Below are 23,979 nucleotides of genomic sequence, written 5' to 3'. Positions count from 1 at the left end.
CTATGGGTTGTATGTACTACCCATGCTATACTTCTGTTCAAACTGTCAAAGCCTTTTTGGCATTTTTGCTGGAAAGCCTGCCTAATGCACTGGTGTGATCACTGCTGACACTTTTAGATGGGGTGTTCACTTTTACATCTCTGGTTGATTTTCATTGAAACATAAGAAGCTCTTGTTATAGAAAAGGTTGGAGACTCCTGGTGTAGATTTTTCTAAACCATGATTCCGCTCCAAAATCCTTGTCATAGTAAAATGTAAAAAAGGTGGATTCACACACAATGCGCATAAACAGTAAGAGTTCACCAAGTAACCATGTCCCCTTGCGCCTCGGGTGCTCCGAGGGGGATCAGCGCTAGATTGCTTTTGCAACCTAAGAATTTCAAAGTTTTTCGAACATGGCATCTCTGCAAGGTACCTAGGACTCACGTGGTGAGTGGCTTCATGTTTTAGAGATATTCGTGTGCCCCAGTGATGAGAAATAAGTGCCTGGAGTGTGGGACAGGTATTTTAATAGAAGGGGGGTATTAATGATAAAACCCACATTTCACGACCCGAACACCGGGAAAGTAACGTCACAGACTAAGGGGCCATGATCTATTTATAGTGGGACTCTGAGTGGTTTAGGAAAGTTCAGGGCCCCGGGATCTGCCCCTTGGGTCTGGCACTGGGTGCACAGGGAGGGACACGCACCCCCGGGGGAGCGGGGGGAGGCCGGGCCCGGCGAGCCATTGTTTCTCTTATCGCAGCGAGAGCGAAGCCTGAGTGACAGCTCGGAAATCTGATCCCGTGAAAGAGCCGGCACGGGCGGGGGGCGGGCGGGCGCCATCAGCTGGGATTGGAGGCCCCTGGAGGAGAAGCCGAGGAAAAGCTGCTCTTGTCACTGGCTCTCTCCCTGCTTCTGAGGGGGGACGAGACCGGTACCAAATCCCGGAAGAAACGCTCCATGCGTCGGAACTGGGACCTTTAGCAGCACAGCGATCCAAGGGCCCACGGAGGTGCGTCTACCGGGACCCCTCACTCCCCCATCCCCGGAGTGCGCACCACGGACTCCGGTTAGCCACAGCACGCTGAGCGCCATTGCTACTAGTGCGCTCGTTTAACCACCCGAGCAGGGAAGGCACAGGTGCGGGGTCTGCCCTCACCACACCCTGCAACCTGCTCCCGACCCCCCTGGCCAGCCCTCCCCCCGCCTCCAGATCCCCGCTCCGAGGGGGCGGGGGCGTGCGCGCTCTCAATGGGTCTGTAGGAGGTGGATTACCCATGCAAATCCCCAGCGGTTCATTCATGCTTTTTTTCCCCTCTAAAGCCATCTTGTTGCCTCTAGGTCGTTAGCGGAGCCCGGATCCACAGGAAATCGCTAGATAAATGCACAGGAGGACGCCCACACGAGCGCCGAGACTCGCCTAGGGACCCGCAGGATGGATGGCTTTTATGACCAGCAAGTGCCTTACACAGTGACCAGCGTGAGTGTGGCCGTGTTTGTAAACTTGAACTGTTGATCTCAGGGGGGCTCGCGGGCCGGGTCAGGAGGGCAGCTACGTTGAGTTGGGGTGACAGGGGGCTTACGGGCACGTCCTGAGGCTCGAGAAGCAGCGCTGCAGACCCCGGGTCTGTGGATTTACCCTTGAAAGTGATGCTCCGAGCAGAGCGCGGCTCCTTGGCGGGCTCTAATCACAGTAATGTCCCCCGGGTTCGTGTCATCGTTAGCCCAGAGAGAGAGACACGCACCGACAGATCTGACTGCGAATGCTGCTCAAAGTTTCGAATCACACTCCACATGTTTTTCCACCAACACCCCCTTCAAGCACCGGGGACAGAAAGTGCAGGGGTTTCGCACCCGATATTCTTACTTCTGTTGGTGGGGCATCTTTAGGTGTGTGTGCAGTGATAGAAAAAAAACATGTATTTTGAGCGCACTGTGATAGAAAAACATGTATTTTGAGCGCACTTCCATTCACAGAGTATGATAACTTTGTGCGTGTTTTAACTGAAGCGAGGCTTGCGCGGCCCAGATTTTTGTTTACATCAGCAAAGTTATTGTATTAAGGTGTGGTTTAAAAGACCATGGGTTCTGATAGGCCAATTAACATGCAAGGCATTGTTTGCGGATATATGGCAGTTTACGTGCACGAGTCTCAGAGCTTTAAATGGACATAGAAAAGTGCAGGTGCTCACATTTCGAGTACCTGTTAGCTACTGAGAAGTGCTGGTACTCTTGCATTAAATGTATTGCACCAGTGCTGAGAAGTGCATACACCCTATCTTTTGAATTAAAGAGATGCAGGTACTCAGTAGTGCCTATTTAAAACACGACCCCATTGTATTCCCCTAGTTCCTGTACATTAGTGGAAAGGTCGGATGAATCAGTCTTTTAATACCAGGCCCCGCGTACAGAAACATTGAAGTGTTGGGACTGCGTGGGTTTAAAGACATGCGTGTGTCAAGTTTGGGGAAATCTGTCTCTTACTTACTGTACAGTATGTATATTAGCCTAACCTATGGGGGAAGATACACTTATTCTTTGACGTAGCGTGAATGCCGCACAACAGTTGTACAACTCTAAATAATGTAACAACGTTGTAATTTAGGCTCGGTCACAATTCCCTTAGCAGTCAATAAGTGACAAGCAGACGTGTGCACTGTGCGTGCAGCTGCAGGAAGCGGGGATTAGCCCTCCACTGGCTTTTAATGCTGCGCGCTGATGCGAAAAGATGCTGTTTTTGATAAGTAACTTATCTTTCTTATTTTAGACTCCGCGTGGGAGAAATTGTGACGAGAGAGCACATAACGCCAGAAAAAGAAAGTTCATTAACCGAGACCTGGCCCACGACTCGGAAGGTGAGTGTTTGTGTGTGTGTGGTGGGGGGAGGGCTCCTTAAAGTCCACCACCTTTCTCTACAAGGTTACGGGGTCATTATATAACGCTCGGAAGATCCCCTGTTCATCCTGTCAGCAGTGGCAGTGTTAGTGTTACTGTGTTGCCTGCCACTCCCACTGCAGAATCATTCATAAACAGTTTTCAATGTGGTTTCGTTTGAAGAGCCTCTCTATAAACTCTTCCCTGTCTGTAGTCTGCCTAGTTTTTATGTAAGTTGACTTTCAAAGAGCCATGTTTTTTAAACAATGTGCTGTTTGCTGGTTTTTGTATACCCCATTTTGTAACTTTTGAAAATAGGAAAACACATGAATGGGAGTCAAATATTAGCTTAAGTTCCATAACGAACGGTTTGACCTCAGATGACACGTTCTTTGATGCTACATATGTGTAAATAAGTATTTGAAATCCAGAGCTCGCGAATTGATGACCCACATCACTAGTCGACAATTTAACATGCAGTGTTGCCTTAGAGGTCACTTTAAAGTAGCAAAGAATCACTTGCACGTATTTGTGGTTGTCTGATGTGTGTTGTGATGTTTGTATATATAGACTGGTTGATGTATGTTCTTCTGTCTGCATATCACTGCCGCCTTGCTGTGTGTGCTCTTGTAGGATGTGAGTGGTGTGTGCTCATATAATCATTATTATTAATCTCTCCTTTCAGAACTCTTTCAGGATCTGAGCCAATTACAAGAGACGTGGCTTGCAGAAGGTAAGAAAAAAAAAACACACTGCATGTACAAAAAAAAATCACTGTAGGGAGAGAAGTCTTGAACTTGCTGCCTTTATGTTCAGTCCAATTAATGGAGCTCTAAAAGAGCCACCTCACGTGTCATGCATACATTAGAGCCTGTGATGAGCTTGTCTTTGGGGACTCTGGGGCCGATCCATCCAGTGTCATCACAAATTACCAGGAGAAATTGCTTCCAGCTCACAATCACATCTGCTTTTGGCAAGAACTAATGCACGAAGTCTTCTCGAGTTCTGAGCCTCTGCTCGGGTTTTAATTGCAATTGATCAGGTTTGTGTGATTGGACCTCGAGAGACAGCGAGCGCCAGGGCTGGTCTTGCGCGCTTCCTCTTGAGCAGCACACATGCTCCTTCGGTGTTCTGCTGGAGTACTTTTCTGATGGCAGCAATTTGTTTCTCTGGATTCATCGTGACGGGATGCTTCAAGATTTAAGCGCCAGTGTTTTCTTCCCAGCTTGTTCACAGCATAGAAGTTTAGGTCTGTATTCAATTTTCAGTATGGGTGAATGGAATATAACCATGTGTATTTCTACTTTGGTGGTTGTCTAGCTGTATTTCAGTGGTTTTCCCTGCAACCTTTGGGGATGACTGAGTAAAGGAGTTTACTTTTGATTATGCCAGTGATCTTGTTCAATATTTCTAATGTACCATCACAAGAAAAGACAGCAAGGAAACAATACATCCAGTTTTACTTTGTATGTTGTGTGCCTGCAAATTGAAGAAGTCAAACAGAAGCATACATTTTTCTTATTAATTGATAGCAACATTGTCTATCATGTACTAGCACAAGTCTGGCATGTACCACTCGCGGTTCAGAAGACTCTCTGGAGTTATTTTTTTACACTTTAGATGTTCCATATTTCCATTTATTTCTCTAACTTTGTATGTATGTTTACATGTGTGTATGTGTATATATATATATATATATATATACACAAACTATACTTATTGCACATTTGAATGTTACCAAGTTTTGCACACGTCTGTTTTCTGCCTGTTCCGTTGAATTGCTGGCACGATATGTTGATATTTTCTGCATGCTTAAGCACACTATACTGTTTCTGCTTTTTGTCAATATTTCTGGGGGCCGGGCGATGGTGAAATCGGGCATAGCTGGTGATACATTTTTGGGAGGCTATTGGGCTGATTTTTACAATGTCTCTTAGAACTAGGGCTCTTCTTGTGGAACATTTAAAGCAGAGTAGTTGACATTTTAAAACTTTTCCCTTTTTGTGGAACATTTAAAGCAGAGTAGTTGACATTTTAAAACTTTTCCCTTTTTAAAAGCAAAATTTACATTTATTTGTTTCTTTAGAAACTATTACTAACACAGTTTTAGTAGCTATCAAATACTATTCTGCATTGTTTTTCTGTGTTTAAGTCTGTGTTGCCTCTCCCAAAAACTTTCAACACTGAAATAAAACTACGTATCAGGTCACGAATAGCGACTATAGGAGTCAAACCCAAAATCTCATACTTTTGAAATTCACTATCTATTTTAGATTTATTATGATTTTGGTAAGTAAGATTCTTTACTGGGTGAAACTATATGGATGTTCTCCAGGTTTCCCACTCCTACCTTTGCATGTGTGCTCAATCCAGAATTTATTTAATTCTGAGGTACTTGCATTCGGCTGCAGTTTTAATTTACCTCCTGACTTACAGCGCTATGCTCTGAGCTGAGATTTTCTTTATATATTTCAACTAAGTGTGCTCGTAAATGTTTGTTCAGTGATTAACCCAGCATTCCATAGAGAAACTCAAGAGTGCACCTATCTAAACAACATTGCAAGACCCTTTTGTAAGTCTAATTTTGGACACTGGGTCTCAAAGCCACTGATTTTGTAGCCTAACAATTACTAGGAAAATAGGCATTGGGTCGAACAAACTTTTATGACTTGTAGCCATAAGTTACAGAGTTTACAGCAGCCATCAGAGTTCTAGGTAAACTTAAGGGGTTATATGAACAACACCGCATGTGAGGATTTAGGATTTACATGTTTACCATATGTATTGGCTGAACAAGCAAAAGCCATCTGTTTATGCGGTCCTATTTAAAATACTCTTTTATGTATATACTGCGCTAAACCCTGCATGCGTTGTTAAAGTAAAATGTCATCGCGCTGAGTCCATAGAAGCTTCTGCCAAGATAGAACGCTTGGATTTACCACTGCGTACTCATTAATGAATATGTCTTTTGTCCTTTTCAATTGCCGAAGCCCACCATGCTGCCTATTTGGCCTGATAGGTCACGTTTGCATATTTGGGTCTGTTAGGCTCTGTAGTCTGGAAAGTGATTGTTAAATTTTTAGGCATACGGAACCCTTTCAAGAGACTGATGGCAGCCGACCAGTTTTCTTCCACAACTTCCGAACTCCGTTGAGGAGGAAAGGGTTCAGAAAATCCTCTGGTGACAGATGTGAGTCAAGCGGGTAGCACAAGATCCGACAGCAGGAATGCCGCAGATTTGGGTGCCAAGAATACTAGAGCCATATTCCCAACTTGCTTCTTCTAGGGCAAGTGTTTTACTTAAACATTTTTTTTTTAAAGAATTTCTATCAACCCAGTGAGTGAATCAGAAGTGTTGGAATTGGCATTTGAGCTAAGAAATTGAAGCCTTATGCAGAGACTTAATGGATTCAGGAGCTACAGCCATATAAAGCTCTGCTGATCATTGTTAAGTTTAGTGAAAAGCAGGCTATCGATTGCAGTGACAATTTAGGAAAATAGTCTCTTGTGTAGTGCAGTGTTTGTATTGCTACTGGGTTGGTAACATTTGCACTACAAATAATGTAGACTCTGAAGAGCTTAACATAATTCTTGTTCAGCTCATTTACCTAACCTTCTTTCATATTGCCATGTTCATTAGTGAATATGCAAGTGTCCAAACTTGTCTCTTAGCTTTTTAAGCGAGAATATTAGACTGTATTCATCCCTTTAGGGTGACTTTTGGACCAGTGGATCTGCCGGACAAATCGGCATAGCTCAAGCCCTCACAATAAATTCAAACAGGGGTCACACATTCCTGCATCTTTCTCGAGTTATTCTAAAATGCTTCATAGCTACAAGTAAGGTCAATATAAATTATTTTATTTTGGGGGAAGCCGGTAAATTGCCTTTGTAATATGCTCTTTTTTGCTGCTCTTTTTATATAATGTGATGTCATGGCACAGTGTTTGGGTGTTCAGAAGTGTAGATTTTCAATATTTCCGATGTGTTTGACATACCGTCTTAGGATTCACCGGTAAGGAAAATGCACAAGGGTGTCATATTGCTATACCCATGGACACACATTTGGAATAAATGTGTGAACTAGTTACTCATCCAAAAATGCCTTTTTAATTCTTAAATTAGTATTTAATCTAATAGACCACTTGACCATTTTGCAATACAGCGACACCAACTTTCAAATGGTGAAACATAGCACTTTGAATTTAATGTTATCACCTTCAGCTTCCCTCTTTTACATGCAAAAAGTTTATGCTATAACAGCAGTACTCCCACAAAATGAACCTTGTTCATTTATTTAATAAATAAATCCAACTCCTTTTTTGTCCCACCGAGAAGCATATATTCCATCTCTAATGATTGTATGCTGCAGTAAGCGCAGTAGTATCCAGAGTACAAAAACCTGCCTACATCAGTTAGTTGGGTGTACAATGGCCTCAGTGCTTATGACTTGCGTAAAGAGATCGATATATTCTTTAGCAGAGGAGTATCCCATATCATTTACTAATTTGGTTATCCTGTAGTAAATACAACTTTTTTTATTTGCCTTTTGTAGTGACGTTAGAAAAAATGCTTTTGCCAAAACTTCAGTTCTTCTCTCGGAATTCTCGGGTAAGGACCATTTTGTTTTATGGACTCAATCCGCCTTTAGACTTCTGTAATTTGTCTCCAAAAGTCTTAAGGCAAATTGAGTTGTTCTTAAAAAACCTTGTCTCCGATAGGCTCCGAAAGACCCATGGTTTTACCATCAAGATGATTTCTAAAACAGGGGTTTTCTGTAGCCTATTGAGGCCATTCATTGTCATTTTGTTCTACTGCTGGTATGTATTTTTTCCAGAAATATCAGTATTTGCCAGATTTTTCATTTTATGTTTTGAGTTATCTAACAGACAGAACAACGTGATGAGGATTCTCTGGTCAATAATGAGCCGTTGCTCTAGAACCCTATCACCCAGTTGTTCCCTGGTGTGATTTAAAAAAAAAATATTCGAGATTGGTGAGACAATTTTAGCAGTGGAAACTTTATTTTGTAAATGTTTGGACAATGTTGGTTTTTAGAACACATCTGATTACCAATTCTCTACAGCAAGAAGTGTTTGACTACGCTTTTAATGTAAGAAAGAGCAAATTAATGTTAACTCTGAATTGAACATTTTTATAGTTTTTTCAGGTGCATTGTGTTGATGCTGAGAACTGGGGGTTGAACTATCAGAGATCTCCTGGCATAGATGTCCACCAGGAGATATATTTGGCCTCTGCTATCAGTTGAGTGGTAAGACTAGATGCCCTAACAAGGATACTGGCATATCTGCTTGTATGCGGGCAAAGCATCAGTCATGGCCATTCGACTATCCAATCACATGTTTTAAATGTTAGTGTCTTATTAAAGTAAGATTAGGTTAACACCTGTCAGATGTAAAGATACATTGAAAATAAATGCTTCAAATTGGTGAGAAAAATCAGCCGGGGCTCTCAAGTCTTTGCACATCTGGTTAGAACATCTCAGGATCCGACCATCCTTTTAAAATCTCCAGGTGGCTGAAATAAGTTCTTAAAGGACTATGAAGGTTTTAAAATATTTAATATTGTGCTTCTGCATTATAAGTGAAACATTATTTTCTAACAACGCCAGCAAACTTCTTAAAGATAACTGATAGTTTTTGGCCTTCTGGCTACCAATGAACTGCATTTGGTCCAGTACAATAGAATGGACTCGGCTATCTTTTAATACAGTGTACCTGTAACAGGCACTTTGTGCATAGGGCTTGCTCGTCATATTCCTCTAGGACTGCTGCATTTTTATGCTATCATTGAGCATAATATTGGTTTGCAAAGTAGCACCGTCGCAGTGCGACAGTGCACATGCTGGAACTGCAGCTGACTGAGACACTGGTGGCTGTTGTGGTGGCTAGAGCGTCAACCTGCAGGTAAATGTCTTGAGCAAACATTGGAAAACATATTGCCATCTGGCTTTCAGAGAGTATGGTAGAACTATTTCCTTCAGATAGAAAATTATTAGCTTTATAAGCGGTGGCCCCATCCATCGGAGGTCGTCATTTCTTCTTCTCTGTTGTCCTTTATTTTGTGCCTGGAGAAGTTATGAGACCTGAAATAGAGCCCACTGAAGGTAAAAACTTTATATTTTCCAGAAGATTTGCATTTATTTATAGTTTTGTGATGTTGTATTCTAGAATGAAGATTATATGTAAATGGTAGTTTGTGAACAACAGAGTCATGTTGCGCATTATTGAGCAGCATCAGACTAAGGTGTGCTTATGAGAAAATGACTTTCAGGACATCATATCCACAGAATACACCTTTAAAATATGACGGCCTATTAATAATCAATAAATCCTTGTGAACGGGGTAATGCCTTTATTTCACGTGGGTGTCACAGGGTACTTATAGTGCAGTTCGAACAGCCTTTTCTTGTTTGTCTTCTGGATTTATCACATGGCTATCTGCTATGGATGTTAATGAATGCTTGTACCAAATCAAGACAGTCCAATTGTGCTTATCGTTTTTGTGGTTTGAAAGTAGTGACCCTGTCCAGTTTTTTGTGTGGCTTCCCATGCAAGTCGTGGGTGCACGCATGCTTTCCTTGTTAAGTTTTTGATGGTTTTCAGGTTAATTGCGGCTCTTTTGCAGTTAACCGGTGCTCGCAGTTTAGCCTAAGTGCACGTTTTCTCTGTGAAAGCCAACAAGCATAAAATTCTTAGGCACAATTATACTTGGTGAAAGAGAGTGGAGCAAGAGAGTAGTTTATGTCCTCCCGGGCCTGCAGTAAATATTGTATTCTTAGAGGTTGTTATCGAGCCTTCCCCTAAGGGGACATCCAGGCGAATTTCTGAGGAATCTGATACCGACTACCTACGATGGTGGATAAATATTGTCATTGGGTTCGAAACAGACTAGTCCTGCGAGCAAAGAAAAGTTTGTCACGGTGGTAATTTTAAAGTACTTGTGGCATTTGAAGGCCTCTGAGGCATTAGGGAGGCTTCAGGGGACGCTTCCTCGGCATTTGCGCCAGTAATCGGCCCGAAGGGGTTACGTCTGCCTTCTCGTCAGCGATTGCTTACTCTGTTTACGCTCCGGCGCGGCCCTGGCCTCCATCTTGGACGGAACCGCAGCCATTCATGTTTCTGAGAGTTCAAGTTTACTTTGCTGCCGCGCTCTGGGAGGGGAGGGGCCGGGCCGGGCCGGGCCTCCTGCCTCGCGCCGGACCCTCTTTTTGTGAATGGAGGCCCAGCCGCAGCTCTCACTTGCCTGTCTTGAGGAATTGCTTAGGAGATCAGCTGTCTCGTTCACTGGCAGAAAGAATGACTCATACATCTTCTGCCTTGTTTGGCTTCGGGTCATTGTTACGGTGGATGGAGCTGGTTTTAATTAAATTTTTAACCCCCTGCCCGCCGGATCTTTCTGCGCCTCAGCCGAGTATCCTTCCTTATCCTGGGAGGGCCTGGCGCTCCGGCCACCTGCCACACTGTGCTCCTCTGTTGTGTTTCCAGGGCGGTGGGATGTGAGTCTTGCTCGTTTGTGGAAGACGCTGGGCCGCTTTGTTTTGTATGTCCTGGCTGCGGCTTCCTGTTGACTGAAGAGAATTGAAACATCTTGGGGTGGGCTGAAGCTGGCATGTCGATACCACGGCTGCTCTGCTACTCCCTCCCCCGCACGCTCTAATAATACAGGGGAGAAACAGCGTGCTCACATGCGCGCTTGAACACACGCTCTGCTGTCGCGGCAGACCTTCCCTTCTGCTGGGGCAGGATGGGTTGTAGGGAGACCGGCAGATTTTCCAGTGGGTGTCGACCTCCATGACTGAATAGGGCTGGGGCAGAGTCAGGTTCGTGTCAGGATAGTTCCTGTAGGTATTTTAAAGCGTGTTTAGGGTTTTAGGCTGAGTCAGGAAAGTGCCACGGAAATGTCTACAAGCAGAGAGCAATGTCGGTGACACTTTAAGCTCAGGCGTGTAGGGAAGGAAGGCAGTTTTAGGGCTGGCCAATGCCTGCGAACGACCTGGCGTCTGGGGCAGTCAGGTGAAGGTAGTTGAGTGCCTTTAGGGCAAGAATGGCCTTCAGTGACAGGCCAGAGCCTCTGAAACTCTGGTAAAGATGGGTGATTCTCATATGCCAGGCCATCTAATGCGTGGTGAAGTCTGCTGCATGTCAAACCCTCCTGTGCCTCACACAGGTCGGCAGGACTGGAGCAGAGCAAATGGTCTGAATTACAAATCCAAATCGCACTCCTACCACCGTTCACTTTGTCTCCACTTTCTGAGGTGCTGGCCACTGCAAAATGCCCTCCTTCCACCACAGGCATGTCCGCCTCCAGCCTTTCTCATCAGGTGTCCTTTGTTCACATGACTAAAATCGGGAAGTACAGTACTTGCACACACTGCTGAATAGAGATGATTTCTAACTTATTGGATGGAAAACGACTTGAATGTAGAAGCAGTGCCTCGTTTCACACTGTACACATTGGGAGGTAGGTCCTGCTACAGTGATGGGATAAGCGAGAACACCCCTAGCTGCCATGAATCGCCAATGGTGCAGATGCAGGCCTCTGAAAGTAAGAGGACATGACATTTGATGGCAGCTTGTCTCTTGCTGCAGAATAGATAGTGAGAGCTGTTGCCCATAAATCTACCCTAAATTCCCTTCAAAACGTTTCAGACTCTTGGTTTCCATTGTGTTTTCCCTTAGTTAAGTATTTTGAGTTTGTCAGTTTTTTTTGCAGCCTGCTTTATATAAAGTGGGCAAACCTGCACAGTGTGTTAGTTTTACAGAATTTAATGTCACAAGTATACAGTATTACTATCCAGCACTGCTAAATTCAAGGTCACGTGACATGTGTGCCTAGTATATATTTACACGAGTATGCCTTTTGTGAAAAGCTAGCCTCCATGTCTGCATTGGTTGGTCTAGCTTGGCATTTTGTGTCACAGGTGGAAGAGAAGCATGTTATTTATCTTCTGACTGAGCCCTCCAAGCCCATCTAGTTGGTCCATGTACTTCTCAAATTAAGAACTTAATCTGTGCACCGCTTTACCCTTTGGATTTTTAGTTTTTATGACTTTTTTGTATAACTGGACATCTGTATTTGTATCGTATAATTGCAGTAAGTAGTTTAACTTTTGATAGCGCTTTGTGCTACATGCTTTGTCTTTTATGAACTATAAATAAATGGCCCTACCAGTGCTTAATGTCATGCTACCCAGTACATCAAGGTTGAGAAGAGAAACTTCTCATTCACTTTTTATAGATTCAGACTTGCGACTTGTAGATAGCCCGGATGTATGTAGCTTGAAGTCAACTTTCTGGTCCATCTCGCAAGATGTTGTGTTTTACTCACATCAAGCCCACTCAAAATGTTAGCAAGGACACTTTGACATGATGTTCAATGTAGGGCCCTCTTGGAGAAAGCAAACTTTTGTGTTGGGTGTCAGTGGTAAAAACTGGGCACATTAAGTTTTCACGTGACAGTGCAGCAAGTTGTCATCCCGGCACAATCGGCAGTGGTATTGATGGGGCATCAGTAAGGAAACCATTGTTTCATCTACATGAAAAAAAATCAAGAACTGAATTGAAGAACATGCTCTGGGCCACTGAGGACTTACATTTTTTACCTTACTTTTCATGTTGGTTTCTCCTTGAGATTTTTACTGCCCAAATCTGGCATTTGAGAGTGAGGGAAGAAAGATTACAATATTAGTCAAGTAGTCCTTACTTAACGGAAACAGTGTTGCTTGTTCCCTGTGTTATTGTCTGAAATCTGCATCTACCCATAACTTTAATAACGGTGTGTAGAGCTGAACTTCACAAAATTTAGATTTTTTTTCTAATTCAATTACCCCTACACTGGCAAAGTATATAAAAACATAGTGGGTGAGCAGGCATTAAGAACGTAGATATAGTGTCGAAAAAAAATCTTTCGAGATTTGCCCTCTTCTAGGTAATACTGCTGTGAAAAAAAGCAGTGTGTGTGTGGGGGGGGGGGGCGTTCCTGAAGACGTTTATTCAATCCGTTTCTGCATGCAGAATTTTACAAAGGTTACTAATGACACAGCATTTACATTTTTCGCCTTTGCAACCTTTCATTGACACTATTATAATTTTAGAAACTCCTAATTCATTTCTTCTATTTCTTTCAGTTCATGTGTCTTCGGTACTTTTTATGGTTTCTACTGTAGTGGAGGATTTAATTATTTACAGCTGATATCTAAAATATATGCCTAAAAATCCTGGCATTAAATATTAGATTCTGCCAGTGGCATGGAGGAAAGAAATTAGAAGGGTATGAATGATAGCAAGTCAACTCCTTTTCACTGCTCCTTGTACCCGAAAGTTACTTGCAGGGTTAACAACAATATTTTGATAATTTGAACATTTGTTTGAGTTTAAAATTCATTGTACATATTGATGGCGTTCCCCCAGTGTTAAGACCAGTTGTAAATATTGTTTGTAGAGAGCATTTTCATAGTTGCTGCTGAGGCTACGAAGTAAAATTTATATATATTGATATCAAATTAAAAAAAATATTGTAGGTTTAGTTTTTAGTCCTGCCTTTGATATCTATGACCTTGACTCTGTACCCTCCTTACCATGGAGATTAAAGATTTTAACTGACCAAAGAAAAGACCTATAGTTTTGTTCAATTTCTGCAGCTTACCTGATGCATACAGTTAGCTCTTCTCTCGAGTGTAAAGCTCAATCTGTCACGGCCTTCATTTTACTTTTTCTTTTTTACCTATTTAGTCATTGTTAAAAACTTCCACGGATCCAGGTCATCTTGTCAAGTTCAAAAGAGTGTTGTACTAAATCAAATATTGCTGTCCTTTTTATGGGGTGTGTCTCGATAAATGTGCAGCAACGTGTCAAAACACTGTACACTGGATATCATTCATGTATATTGTTTCTCAATACGTTTTTAGTTGAAATATTGGCTGTCGGTCACGCCAGCAGAGGTAATTCTTGTGCACCAACTGTTCATGTTGATAATATCCCATGGGTCTTTTTTTTTATTTTTTATTTTTTTGACGTCCGGCATTCCAGCATATTTGACCTGCACATTTTGCTTTTATTTCTGAAACACATTTGTGAAGCTTATTACACTCACACTCTTGCTCTTTGTATTTCCTCTGCCTAGTTCTCTTCTCACTCTCACCACCTCTCTCTCGGCATGCAATAAACTTTATTCAATAACGTTTGTAACTGTTTGTGTACCCTGCCAGATTGTTTAAGCGCAGGGGGACAAGCATATTGTGCTGTGGTTTTAACGGCCTACAGTTGAAGTACAGTTCTTTCACCTGTCTCTTGGATTCATTAAAATAGTTATCTAGCCAATGTGCTTTGATCGCCAAATGTAAAAGTTGCTTTCCACTCTAACCATTCTGAGAGTTGTGCCAGAAGCTTCTGCCATAGAATAATGCAGAAGGGCATTGCAGTACGCAAGACCAACTCGTTCTCAGCATCCAAAAGGACACTGCCCTCAATCCTGATCCCTGTATTAGCTCTGTCCGCAGTCTAGGTGTTCCTGCGCACCTAGCTCAAACCAGATCCCTCCTCTCCCATAAGAGTTCACCACCTTCTCTCCCACCAAACCTACATCCCTGCTTGAAAAATGCTTCTGCACTTCCAGATTTCTGACCATTATGCTCTTCCGCTCATTCTTTGAATGGCCTCTCACTTGACTTGAGGTCATCTCCTCGCTGGCTCTTCTTATAGCTGCACACCATAATTCATTCCTACCTGATGATCCCCGTTGGCTACTCTGATGACAACAATTGGTCAAACTCTGACAACACAAATTCTGGCTTCATTTGTATCAGTTGTGATATACTTGTGTTTTTATTGTGCAGCGCTACTTGCCTCCCCATTTTCCGCATACCTTGTCATTGTGATTCCCTTCACAATAAACCTTGCCTGCTTGTGGTGCGTGCTGTATGACCAGCATTTCTGTGTGAAATAATCACAAATCCAACAAATACGAAACACAGGGGGACATGCAATAGATTAATATGAAAGTCTGTGACCTTAAATGCTTGAAGGCTGTGTTTTTTCCTGGGATACTTCTGTATGGCGTGGTGATGTCACGACTCATTTTCTTCTAATTAAAATGTGATCAGGAGCACATTTAGAGCAGCTGTAACTCGGGACCTCGATGGGTGAGGAAAGCTTTTACTAGAGTGAGTGCTGTCAAGCGAGTGTGCAGATCTTTTTTCACGCATCCGGGGCATAGATATCCAAGCTATCATTGTTTGCTTAGGGAAGGGCAGACGCTTTTTGCATGGTAGGCTGAACTCTGCTGACTTACGCTTTCTGAAATGGAGCTTAATGGAAGGTCAGGGTGAGAGCATTATGTGCAAATTACATTATACTTGCATAGAAGCGGGGCATGACACCAGCTACTCAGTGCGACGAAAAGTGTAGCATTAAATCCATTACATGTTCTAGTTCTAATACTGGGTTGAAAATTTGAATGTTGAACATTGTAGAGCTGCCTTAGAAGTCGTCATATTATCGCAGATCATTTATATATTGATTATAATGCCTCTAAGTGTGGGGTGTACTGCTTGTCGGTGTGGCCCTTCCCTTTCTATATGGGGTCGCATGATGTGATTTATTTTTTCTCTTTTGAATATAGTGGCATTTCAGATGTTTGTGTTCACATACATTCATGCCTCTTCTACGCATAGAATATTTCCCATATGTTACAAAACGTTTTCTTCTGACGTAGGCAGGCACACTGTAGGTAGACGTGCAGTAGGTAACTGTCAGGTGTGGAGGTCATTAAAATGTAACTATGATTGGGAAGCCAGGAGAATTGTAAGGAATGCGGGACTGAACATTCACAGGCGCATCCGTAGTTGAGAATTGTCAAGAGTGAAAGTCCCTCAATGCAACATCCTGAATAGTAAACAGGGACTAAACAAAAGTGATGATCTTCTTGCTGTCTGAAACAGTGGTTCACAATACTTCTAAAGTGTGACGTGTCTGTCCTTGCTCATTAATATATGTAGATCATACACATTTCATTGTTTTGCCTGCTAGGGCAAAGATTTGCCCAGGTCCCCAACAGAAAGGAGTGCAGAGAGACTTCACCAGCTCTCTGCCCAGTATCTGGGACCTTGTGGCATTCTCACTTGGTGCAAGCTGTGCATGTGGGCCAGCAATGGGAAAACCAGTTCCCGGTCGGCATAAAGTGCATTTCTTGTTCTTGGCAGCAAGTTCAGCTGCTGTACGCCCAAGCCCCGAACATCTGCCCATGCTGAGGTCCTAGACTGTATATCTACTTGGGCTGCTGGACTCATTGATTTAGTGGCACTATTGTGGCAAATATATGCCATAGATTCTATAGTATTTGAGGACACAGAGAACTTTTGCGTTTTTTGAGGTGCTCTTGTTCTTTTTGAAGGCAGGTGCTAAAAACACAAAGCCCTTTTGTTTAATTTTTCATAGCGAGTGATAGAAATGTCCAGTAATAGGGTTAACAGGCACTTTTTAGCCTCCCGACACATTTAACTATTTCTGTCACACATTGGTGTCATTTGTAGTAATGATTAACAGCTAAAGTCTGACAGAAAATAGCACAGTAAAGACGTAGCATTTAGCAGCAGTAATTGCCACCACTGGTTTATATAGCACCTACTGCCACTGACAAGGTGGTGAAGTGCTCTGCAGAGAGAAGCACGCTACTCCGGAACCCAAAATTAGCAATAATTGCTTTTTCCCCCTCGTACTTTAGTTGTGTTAGGTTTGTGCTCTTGATTTCTTCTGTGTTTAGTAGAGTTTAGAGTAGTGTTAGAATTATGGAAATGGAGTTCAAAGGGGAAGTAGTAAGTTGTTTTGTAAGTAGTGGTTGTATGTGCTTGTCAGTTGGGTGACATGGCTAAAAACAATTAAGGGATGTTTGAGAAGGTGTTTGGGAGTTCATGGTCAGAAAAGTTTGGATGAGTCAGGGAGATGGTATGGAAACGTTTAAAGGGAGTATAAATATATGTATATTTATTTTAACAAGACTGAAATTCATGTAAATATACATAGATAGACATGACACTTGTTAAAGTATTAGTCACTGGAGTAAACTCCTAAATAAATACTAGTATGTACATAGGAGCAGTAACATTTACATTGTACACATTTATATTGTGGTGAAGTTTATATTTCCTTAAAAATAACTATTTACAGTGTCATGTCCGTATAAGTTAAAGTTTTAGTAGCAGGAATAAACCCCTCTCTAAATGCACATATATGTACATAGAAACAGCAATTTGGAAATGGTCTGATATACATATATACCTTGTGGTGTAATCTGTTTTTTTCCCTTATATAAATGTATCTGCTTATAACAGGAAGCATAGTTCAATGTACAATGACACATGTATAATTACAACCTCATCTCCATACCATGTCGGGGTATTGCTTAGGAATGTCTGCTGTCACTCGGGAGACCACGCTGAAGTTGTTGCACAAGGGCAGGTCCGCAGGACATAAGATGAATTATGCAAGTGAATTAGCAGTGCTTGGCCCGTGCTAGAGCCTACACAAGAAAAAAAACAGCTGCCCCTACCTGGCAGGTGGCTCAGTTGGATGAAAGGTGGCCACTGCAACAAGCACTGGTCTGCAGGTGATGCAATTGAATCTCGCCAGTGCCAACTTAGCCTTTCATCCTTCCGAGTTGGGTAAATGAAGTACTATCGGGTGCCAGTAATATGTGTTATGTACAAAACTAAAGAAATGTCAAATGCGTAGTATGAAGCACTAATTAAAAGCAGGATATTATGTTTGTCAGCAATCGATTTCAAAAGTGTGTTAAAATAAGTGTCAACCCTATCACAGTCCAGCTTTGGTGCTGTGGGTAAGGCCTGCTGTAGCTGCTTCTCTCAAAACGTATTTTTTCTGTCTCTCTCTCTTCAGCTCAGGTACCTGACAATGACGAGCAGTTTGTGCCAGACTATCAGGCTGAAAATTGTAAGTACCCCATGACTCATCTCTCGTGTGTGCCTTTGTGAAATGTTTTATTTAGACTTGAACTCGGGCCTCCATTGTGTTCGCTGTGCATTTTTATTTCTCAAGGACGTGAGATATTCGTTTGCTGATGTGACACAACGAAATGCGCATGAATAGATGCGTTTTGTGTTAGGTGGGTGTGAGTGGGACCACAGAGACAACAGACTGGCTCCTCTGGAGGTGTGACCTCGTCCCATGGGGTCCCATTTCCTCTGCTCATTGTTATTTGATGCAACGTCAGGGGAAGCGAGTGATTTTGAATAGAACCCCCCCTCCCCGTGGCCTGCTCTCTTGCAGAGGGGTATTCAAAGGCAGAGGATGCAGCCGATATCAAGTGTCGCCCTCCACGTTACAGAGACGTCATAAAGAAAGATGACCCGGAAGTTATCTCTTCGTCTGGCGTCCTGTGAGAGAGTGCCGCGCTTGTTGTTGATTCGATGCTCCTTCGACCCCGTCGTGTCATGACCAACTGAGTTCAGCAAGCTGAGGTCACTAGCGTGAAATGCCTATGACTGCCTTGGCGTTGCTGTCTCTGCTGGCAGGGATGGGGCTGTCGCCTAATCTCTCAGAGCCACAGAGCCATGGGCCTGATGTTTTTGAACTGGCAGCTTCCCAGCAGAAGAGTCGATCTTTTTCAATAAGTACGGCCACCCCTAGAGAACATTACATTTTCAGGGAGCCGGCAGCTCTCAGCACAATGACGAAAAACATTCGACCCGTCAGCGTTGTTATCGTATCTTATTCAAGAGATAATGTATGCCTCTCGGAGAGGTGAGAGGACATTACCGTGCAATAAACTCTGTACGAGATTGATTTTCTCAGCCATCGGTAGGCGACCCAAGCAATTCTTTTTTTAGAACGCACTGCCCAAGACTACTTCTTTTTTTTTTTTTACTGTGAGGGTCCTCTCAGAGATGGCCCCCACCCCCCACAGTATCCAGCGAAAGGCATACAAATATTAGTTCTGGAAATGGCTGAAGTTGCCCAAGACAGCAAGTGGTCAATTAAGCTCAGGTGCATAAAAAGTAAAGTTGAGAGAAAATGGAAGAAGAAACCGTCGCCCAAAACAAGTTCCTCGAGGTTCAGTCTTGTGTGCGCTTGCTGAAGTTATGAATTTGCTCAATACACAAGCCAACGCTGTATAAATAGAAATCGGCCACATTTATGCATGTTTTTTCAAAATTCTCTGTTTGCTCATCATGTATTAACTGGAAGAACTAGGCTGGCCAGGATTTGGAAGCCAGAAAGGGGACATTGCACCAACATAGAAGTGGGACTACAAATTTGCAGACATCTTGGGGGGTCACAGGGTGACTTCATTGAGGGCATTCACCCGCTTAGAATACACAGGAGAGGGGCAATAAGGGAAAATCAAATGCAACTTTTACAGAGTTTCATGTGTGTTACTTGGCCTTCAGGTATAGGCTGTTAACTAATTCTGCAGATACCCAAGAACACCTCCCTCCCTCGGTACCTAGTTAAATCTCTTTGAATAATGTTAAATTTTCTACATTTGCAATCATTTTCTGGGGCCGACGTTGAATATTGGGACTGCTCTGGTAAACCAGGATGTCTGATCCTGTTAGGAAGTGATCGCCTATGCGCTATCTGATTTCATCTAGTCTGTAAGCCTAAATTCATAGTCAAACTTCTATGGGTTAAGACATTATGAAATATTTCAAGCCTATTTTTATGTATGTATTTTTAATACCTGGCCTTGCCTAAAGGATGTTTTTCCAGCCTTTGGCGCCGGACACATTTCTGCAATAGTTTGGAGTTTAGCAAATCATGCATAATGTAGGTGATGTGAAAACATCATTGCAATGTTCCCAAAACCTGTTGGTCTTGTAATACAGCCGGGGCTCGACCGGTAGGAGTGTAAGCCACTTTCATGGGTAATTTCCAGTCTTTGCCTTTCGGGGACATAAAGGCCTTTGCATCAGCAGAGAAAATATTTCTCACTCGTATTTAATTAATTTATAACATTTCGGGAGTGTGCATAACACGCGTAGTGTGCTCTGCATTGCACGAGAAGGTAACTTGGCCAGTAGTCGTATAGAGCGACTGTGCCCTGTAGTTCCAGCTGATGTGACCATAGGAAGTACAGGTGTGGTGGTGGTCAGCATATATTTTCTTTAACTATCACTTAGTATTGGTGATGATCCAGTTTCTAAACACCATTTTCCAGGTTAGTAAACTAAACTACAATGAGATGCACTGATTTCTTAAACAACGCACATAGTTCAGACTGTGTAGAATGTCTTGTGTGCATCATTGGGGGAAGGGTGATGTAGTGGCTTGACGTTGGGCCTTTTAGGTTCTTGTTTTTTTTTTATCTCTGCTCTTTGCTATGTGATATGCATGTTCCAGTGCCTTTCTTGTTTGTATTTCTTATTTTCATGGTTAGTCTAATAGTAGGGCCAATAGAAGCAGTGCCATTTTTGTTAACAAAAAACAAAGTGTGACTTTCTGTCTCTAAAAGGGTCCAGACTTTTTTTGGAGCTTGCCGCAGGAGATTGCTGAAGCGATTCCCGCTCAATCAATCAATCAATCAAAGCATTTATATAGCGCACTACTCACCCAGAGGGTCTCAAGGCGCTAGGGGAGGGGGGGTCCGCTACTGCTCGAACAGCCAGGTCTTGAGTTGCTTCCTGAAGGCGAGATGGTCCTGGGTCAGGCGGAGGTGGGTCGGGAGGGAGTTCCAAGTCTTGGCGGCGAGGTAGGAGAAGGACCGTCCCCCTGTGGTGGCTCTTCGGATGCGGGGGACGGCGGCAAGGGCGTGGCTCATGCCCCTTTCGAACACTATACTGCACTTCCGGTCTCTTTAGCTCATTCATGCAGGTTCCCTCTCTCCCCAGGTTCCCTTCAATTCACCTAACATGTTTCTTCCTCCATCTCTTTCCCTAATCCGTCTTTCTTGCCCAGCTTTGAGTTAAAGTCTGCTTTGGAAAAAGAAGTGCTGATCCCCAAAAATTAAAGCCGATGTCCACCACCCGCACAAATTAAGCATTTCATCGAAGTTGTCCCTGAAGTGTTGTATGATGTAATATTATGTATTTGCCGTGCTGCAGTGACTCGGAGATCTCACACAGCTGCTGCCGCACTTCCCACCGCGTAGAGTATTTCGCGAGAAAGGGGTTCACGGTGACCAGCCCCTGAGCCAAAGCTTCCGGGGCGCACACAATCGATGGAAGGTCTCTCCATCCGCTTCTCTCGCTTTTAACCCACACTTCGGATTCTGAATAACATTCTTTATTATGTACGCTAAATACATCAAAATTCACGTAGTTCTAAAATCGAGTCTGGTTTTACTCTTTTAGGAAATATTGGAATTTGGTGGCTAAAAAGGCCTACGCATCCTTCTAAAATACGTAGATGTATTAATAGGAAGGTAGAAATAGGAACACAACTCAAATTAGTAGTAATTCATGTAAGAGTTCTTGGCACAGTTTTGTGGCTTCGGAGCACTATAGGTAGCAGAGGTTTCAGGCTTGCTGTGCTCTTTTTTCAGTTTTGGGCTTCCTTTCACAAGTACCTTGAAACTGCACGTAACATGTTCAATGCAAGCGTCCACCAGAGACAAATACATCATTTCACTAGTGCAAAAGAACCGCCCTTGCAGGGACAGGCAGGATACACTCGTCCCTTCACAGTGTAAGCGGGAGTGCCCGTGTATTGTTCAAGGTGCGATGGCCTGTTCCAACCCCGGCGGTGACCTTTCTTCGCTCGTGACCTTTATCCTCTGCTGCAGCCACGGAGGGACCCCTGCGCGGGACATTAATTGGCCCCCTTCCTGGCCATTGTCTGTGCACTGACTGGCTGCCAAGGGCCGGGCTGTCACTTCACACCTCTTTTCGGAAAGGGCACGGCACCTGCGGGCTGATGGGGGGGGGGGGGGCTCAAGGTGAAACATCTGTCCCTCCCCCCTAGTGATTGCACAGTTCAGTGCTTTTCATCATGCATGACACTGCCATGCTTAATTTTTGCAGATTATACAAGTGACATCATATGGCTTGCATGACCAAGTCCAATGTGTCCTGTAGCTGTGATGTGCATTTATGTGAGTTTATAACCACGTTTCGCCAAAACAACCCTGTAATATGTATCAGAGTTCTCCTCACAAAAAGAATAACAAAAAACGTAAACACATGAAATGCGATTCGAAGTGAATGGAGCCCGAAAGCACACGGAGCAGCAATTAGCGCGCATACACACAAGTCCTCTCTGTACTGTTTACCGAATCTCTGTTGCACACAGTTGGGAAACGCAGATGGTGAAAAATAAAGACCCTTTTATACCAGCAGCCCAACGTGGTAGTCTGGTTTTCTGAAGTCTCTTTCCCGGAATCAGTGGCTTGTACATTGATGGCAGCTTCCCATGGCATCCCATGTTTGGTGCCGACGCGGTTCTTCAGCTGATAAAGGCAGCTTGCGCATCACGACGGGTGTCTGTGAGCCCACACTGCAGCAGGGTACATTGTTAGCACGAAAATATCCCTCTGCTCACAAGCGTCGAACACCTGTGAATGTAGCGGGGGAACAAGGGGTGTCTTGGAGGACGCTGGCGGAATTCACTGAAGGCCCCTTTCATTCACAGACTCTGCTTTTGGTTGCTTTTGGTTACAGCACAATGACATGCATTGTTTTTGTTTGTATAGCGCTGCATGTAGCACTAGTGGTGTGGTGTAATTGCGCTTTAAAGGTTGGTTACTATGAGGGCAACCTAAAAATGATATTTTAGGATAAAAATGTTTCTGCTTTAAATCGATTGTATCAAGACAAGTGCTACTTTGCAGCTACCCAAGCTCAGTGTGGCATGTTGTAGCCCGGTCGTGAAAATTCCACTACACCAGTAGCGAATGGTTTCAATTGGATAGAACTGCCCCTGTTTAACTCACTGCGATGTATCGGCCAGTGGCAAAAACCTATATTATGCTACAGTACACACCTTTTTTAAATGGACTCTCTGCCACGCCCTTGCACATTTTCCCCACCATCCTTCATGTCAATGTTCACTGATATCCTTAACTTAAACCGAGGCTCGAGGTTGCTCTTTCCAATTTACTGTTCATCGTTGATGTAGGTCTGTGTTAAAAAATTAAGACGGTGTGAGCATTAATATTCTAGAGAAATTCCCGACCCCAATACAAGCATCTTACAATGTATGCAAAAATCACTTTCGTAATGAGCGAATCAGATTGAGCGGTTAAAGTCAGCATTGTTTTTAATTTACTCTTATTTACAGATTAGTGACATTGGTAGATTTCCAGGCATAGCCCCTTAGCCTAGCTAGTTTCACAAGTCTAATGACAGGTGGGAAGGGGTTCACAGTCCGTTTTGCACTTTTTTTCCAAACCGGTTGTATTTATTTTTTTCTCTACAAAGAATCAACTTTATTTGGTAGTTGACCTTGGGACCAGAATGGGAGCTTTCCTGAAAAAACCCTGTACGGTTAACCACAAAGTTGCCACCTTGGTGCCTTTCACAACACTTTTCACCGACTGCCTTCTCTCTTCCATATCACCCTGTGCTCACATTTTCACTACCATAACACATTTCTGCAAAAATAGTTCACCAAGAAGGGTAGACTACAGTGTTAGTGAATGTGCCCTTTGGAAGATCTTCAACTACTGATTTGACTAAGCAAGATTTCAATTTCTGAATGTAATTCAAAAGTGTTACTAAACGTTCAAGTGCACACAATGTTTTCAGAGTGCCCCCTTTTATTTGAACTGCAAATGCAGCTGGAAGTTAGAATTGGGCTTTACTGTTTTTAGATGTTTTAGTGACAGAAGAGCCTTTTTTTTGTCCCATGAGACTTGATCGTTTAGACTGTGCCTTTAACGGTGAAAACTTGCCCTGACCTATCTTTGAGGAAAAGCATTGTATCTTGAAACAATGAGAAGCTCTAAGTAAACGAAGGCAGAGCAGAGCATACTTGCATGCATTGTCTGCCATGTTTTGACACAGTTCATCTTCTTTGGAGTTTATTGTTTTTGGCAGCAATCTAAGTCTTGGCAAGGCATATCAGATGTACATTTTAATGAATTTGCCAGAGGTTTTAATCTTGCATGTAGCATAGCCAAGTTTTTTAATACTGCTCAGAATGAGGCAT

The 23,979-nt window shown here is 43.1% G+C and overlaps 1 protein-coding gene across 3 annotated transcripts in view; it reads left to right on the top strand.

Annotated features, from left to right (window-relative positions):
- The first annotated feature begins 831 nt into the window (after positions 1-831).
- Positions 832-23,979, top strand: part of ETV1 (ETS variant transcription factor 1) — a 129,965-nt gene continuing 106,817 nt past the window's right edge. Inside the window, exons 1-5 of one of the 3 annotated variants that reach the window (XM_078663760.1) lie at positions 859-995; positions 1,325-1,463; positions 2,751-2,838; positions 3,543-3,590; positions 17,773-17,826. In XM_078663760.1, coding sequence (XP_078519886.1) covers positions 1,419-1,463; positions 2,751-2,838; positions 3,543-3,590; positions 17,773-17,826 — 235 coding nt within the window. In that variant the 5' untranslated portion in view covers positions 859-995; positions 1,325-1,418. Of the gene's footprint in view, positions 1,464-2,750; positions 2,839-3,542; positions 3,591-3,987; positions 4,107-17,772; positions 17,827-23,979 lie in introns of those variants that run through there. The other 2 variants (XM_078663759.1, XM_078663761.1) reach the window with 2 other exon arrangements.

Source organism: Lissotriton helveticus, chromosome 10 (genome assembly GCF_964261635.1).
Source record: "Lissotriton helveticus chromosome 10, aLisHel1.1, whole genome shotgun sequence".
In the NCBI taxonomy this organism is placed as follows: domain Eukaryota; kingdom Metazoa; phylum Chordata; class Amphibia; order Caudata; family Salamandridae; genus Lissotriton; species Lissotriton helveticus.
Note: the sequence above shows the minus strand (reverse complement) of the source record. Positions and strands in the feature narration are given on the sequence as shown.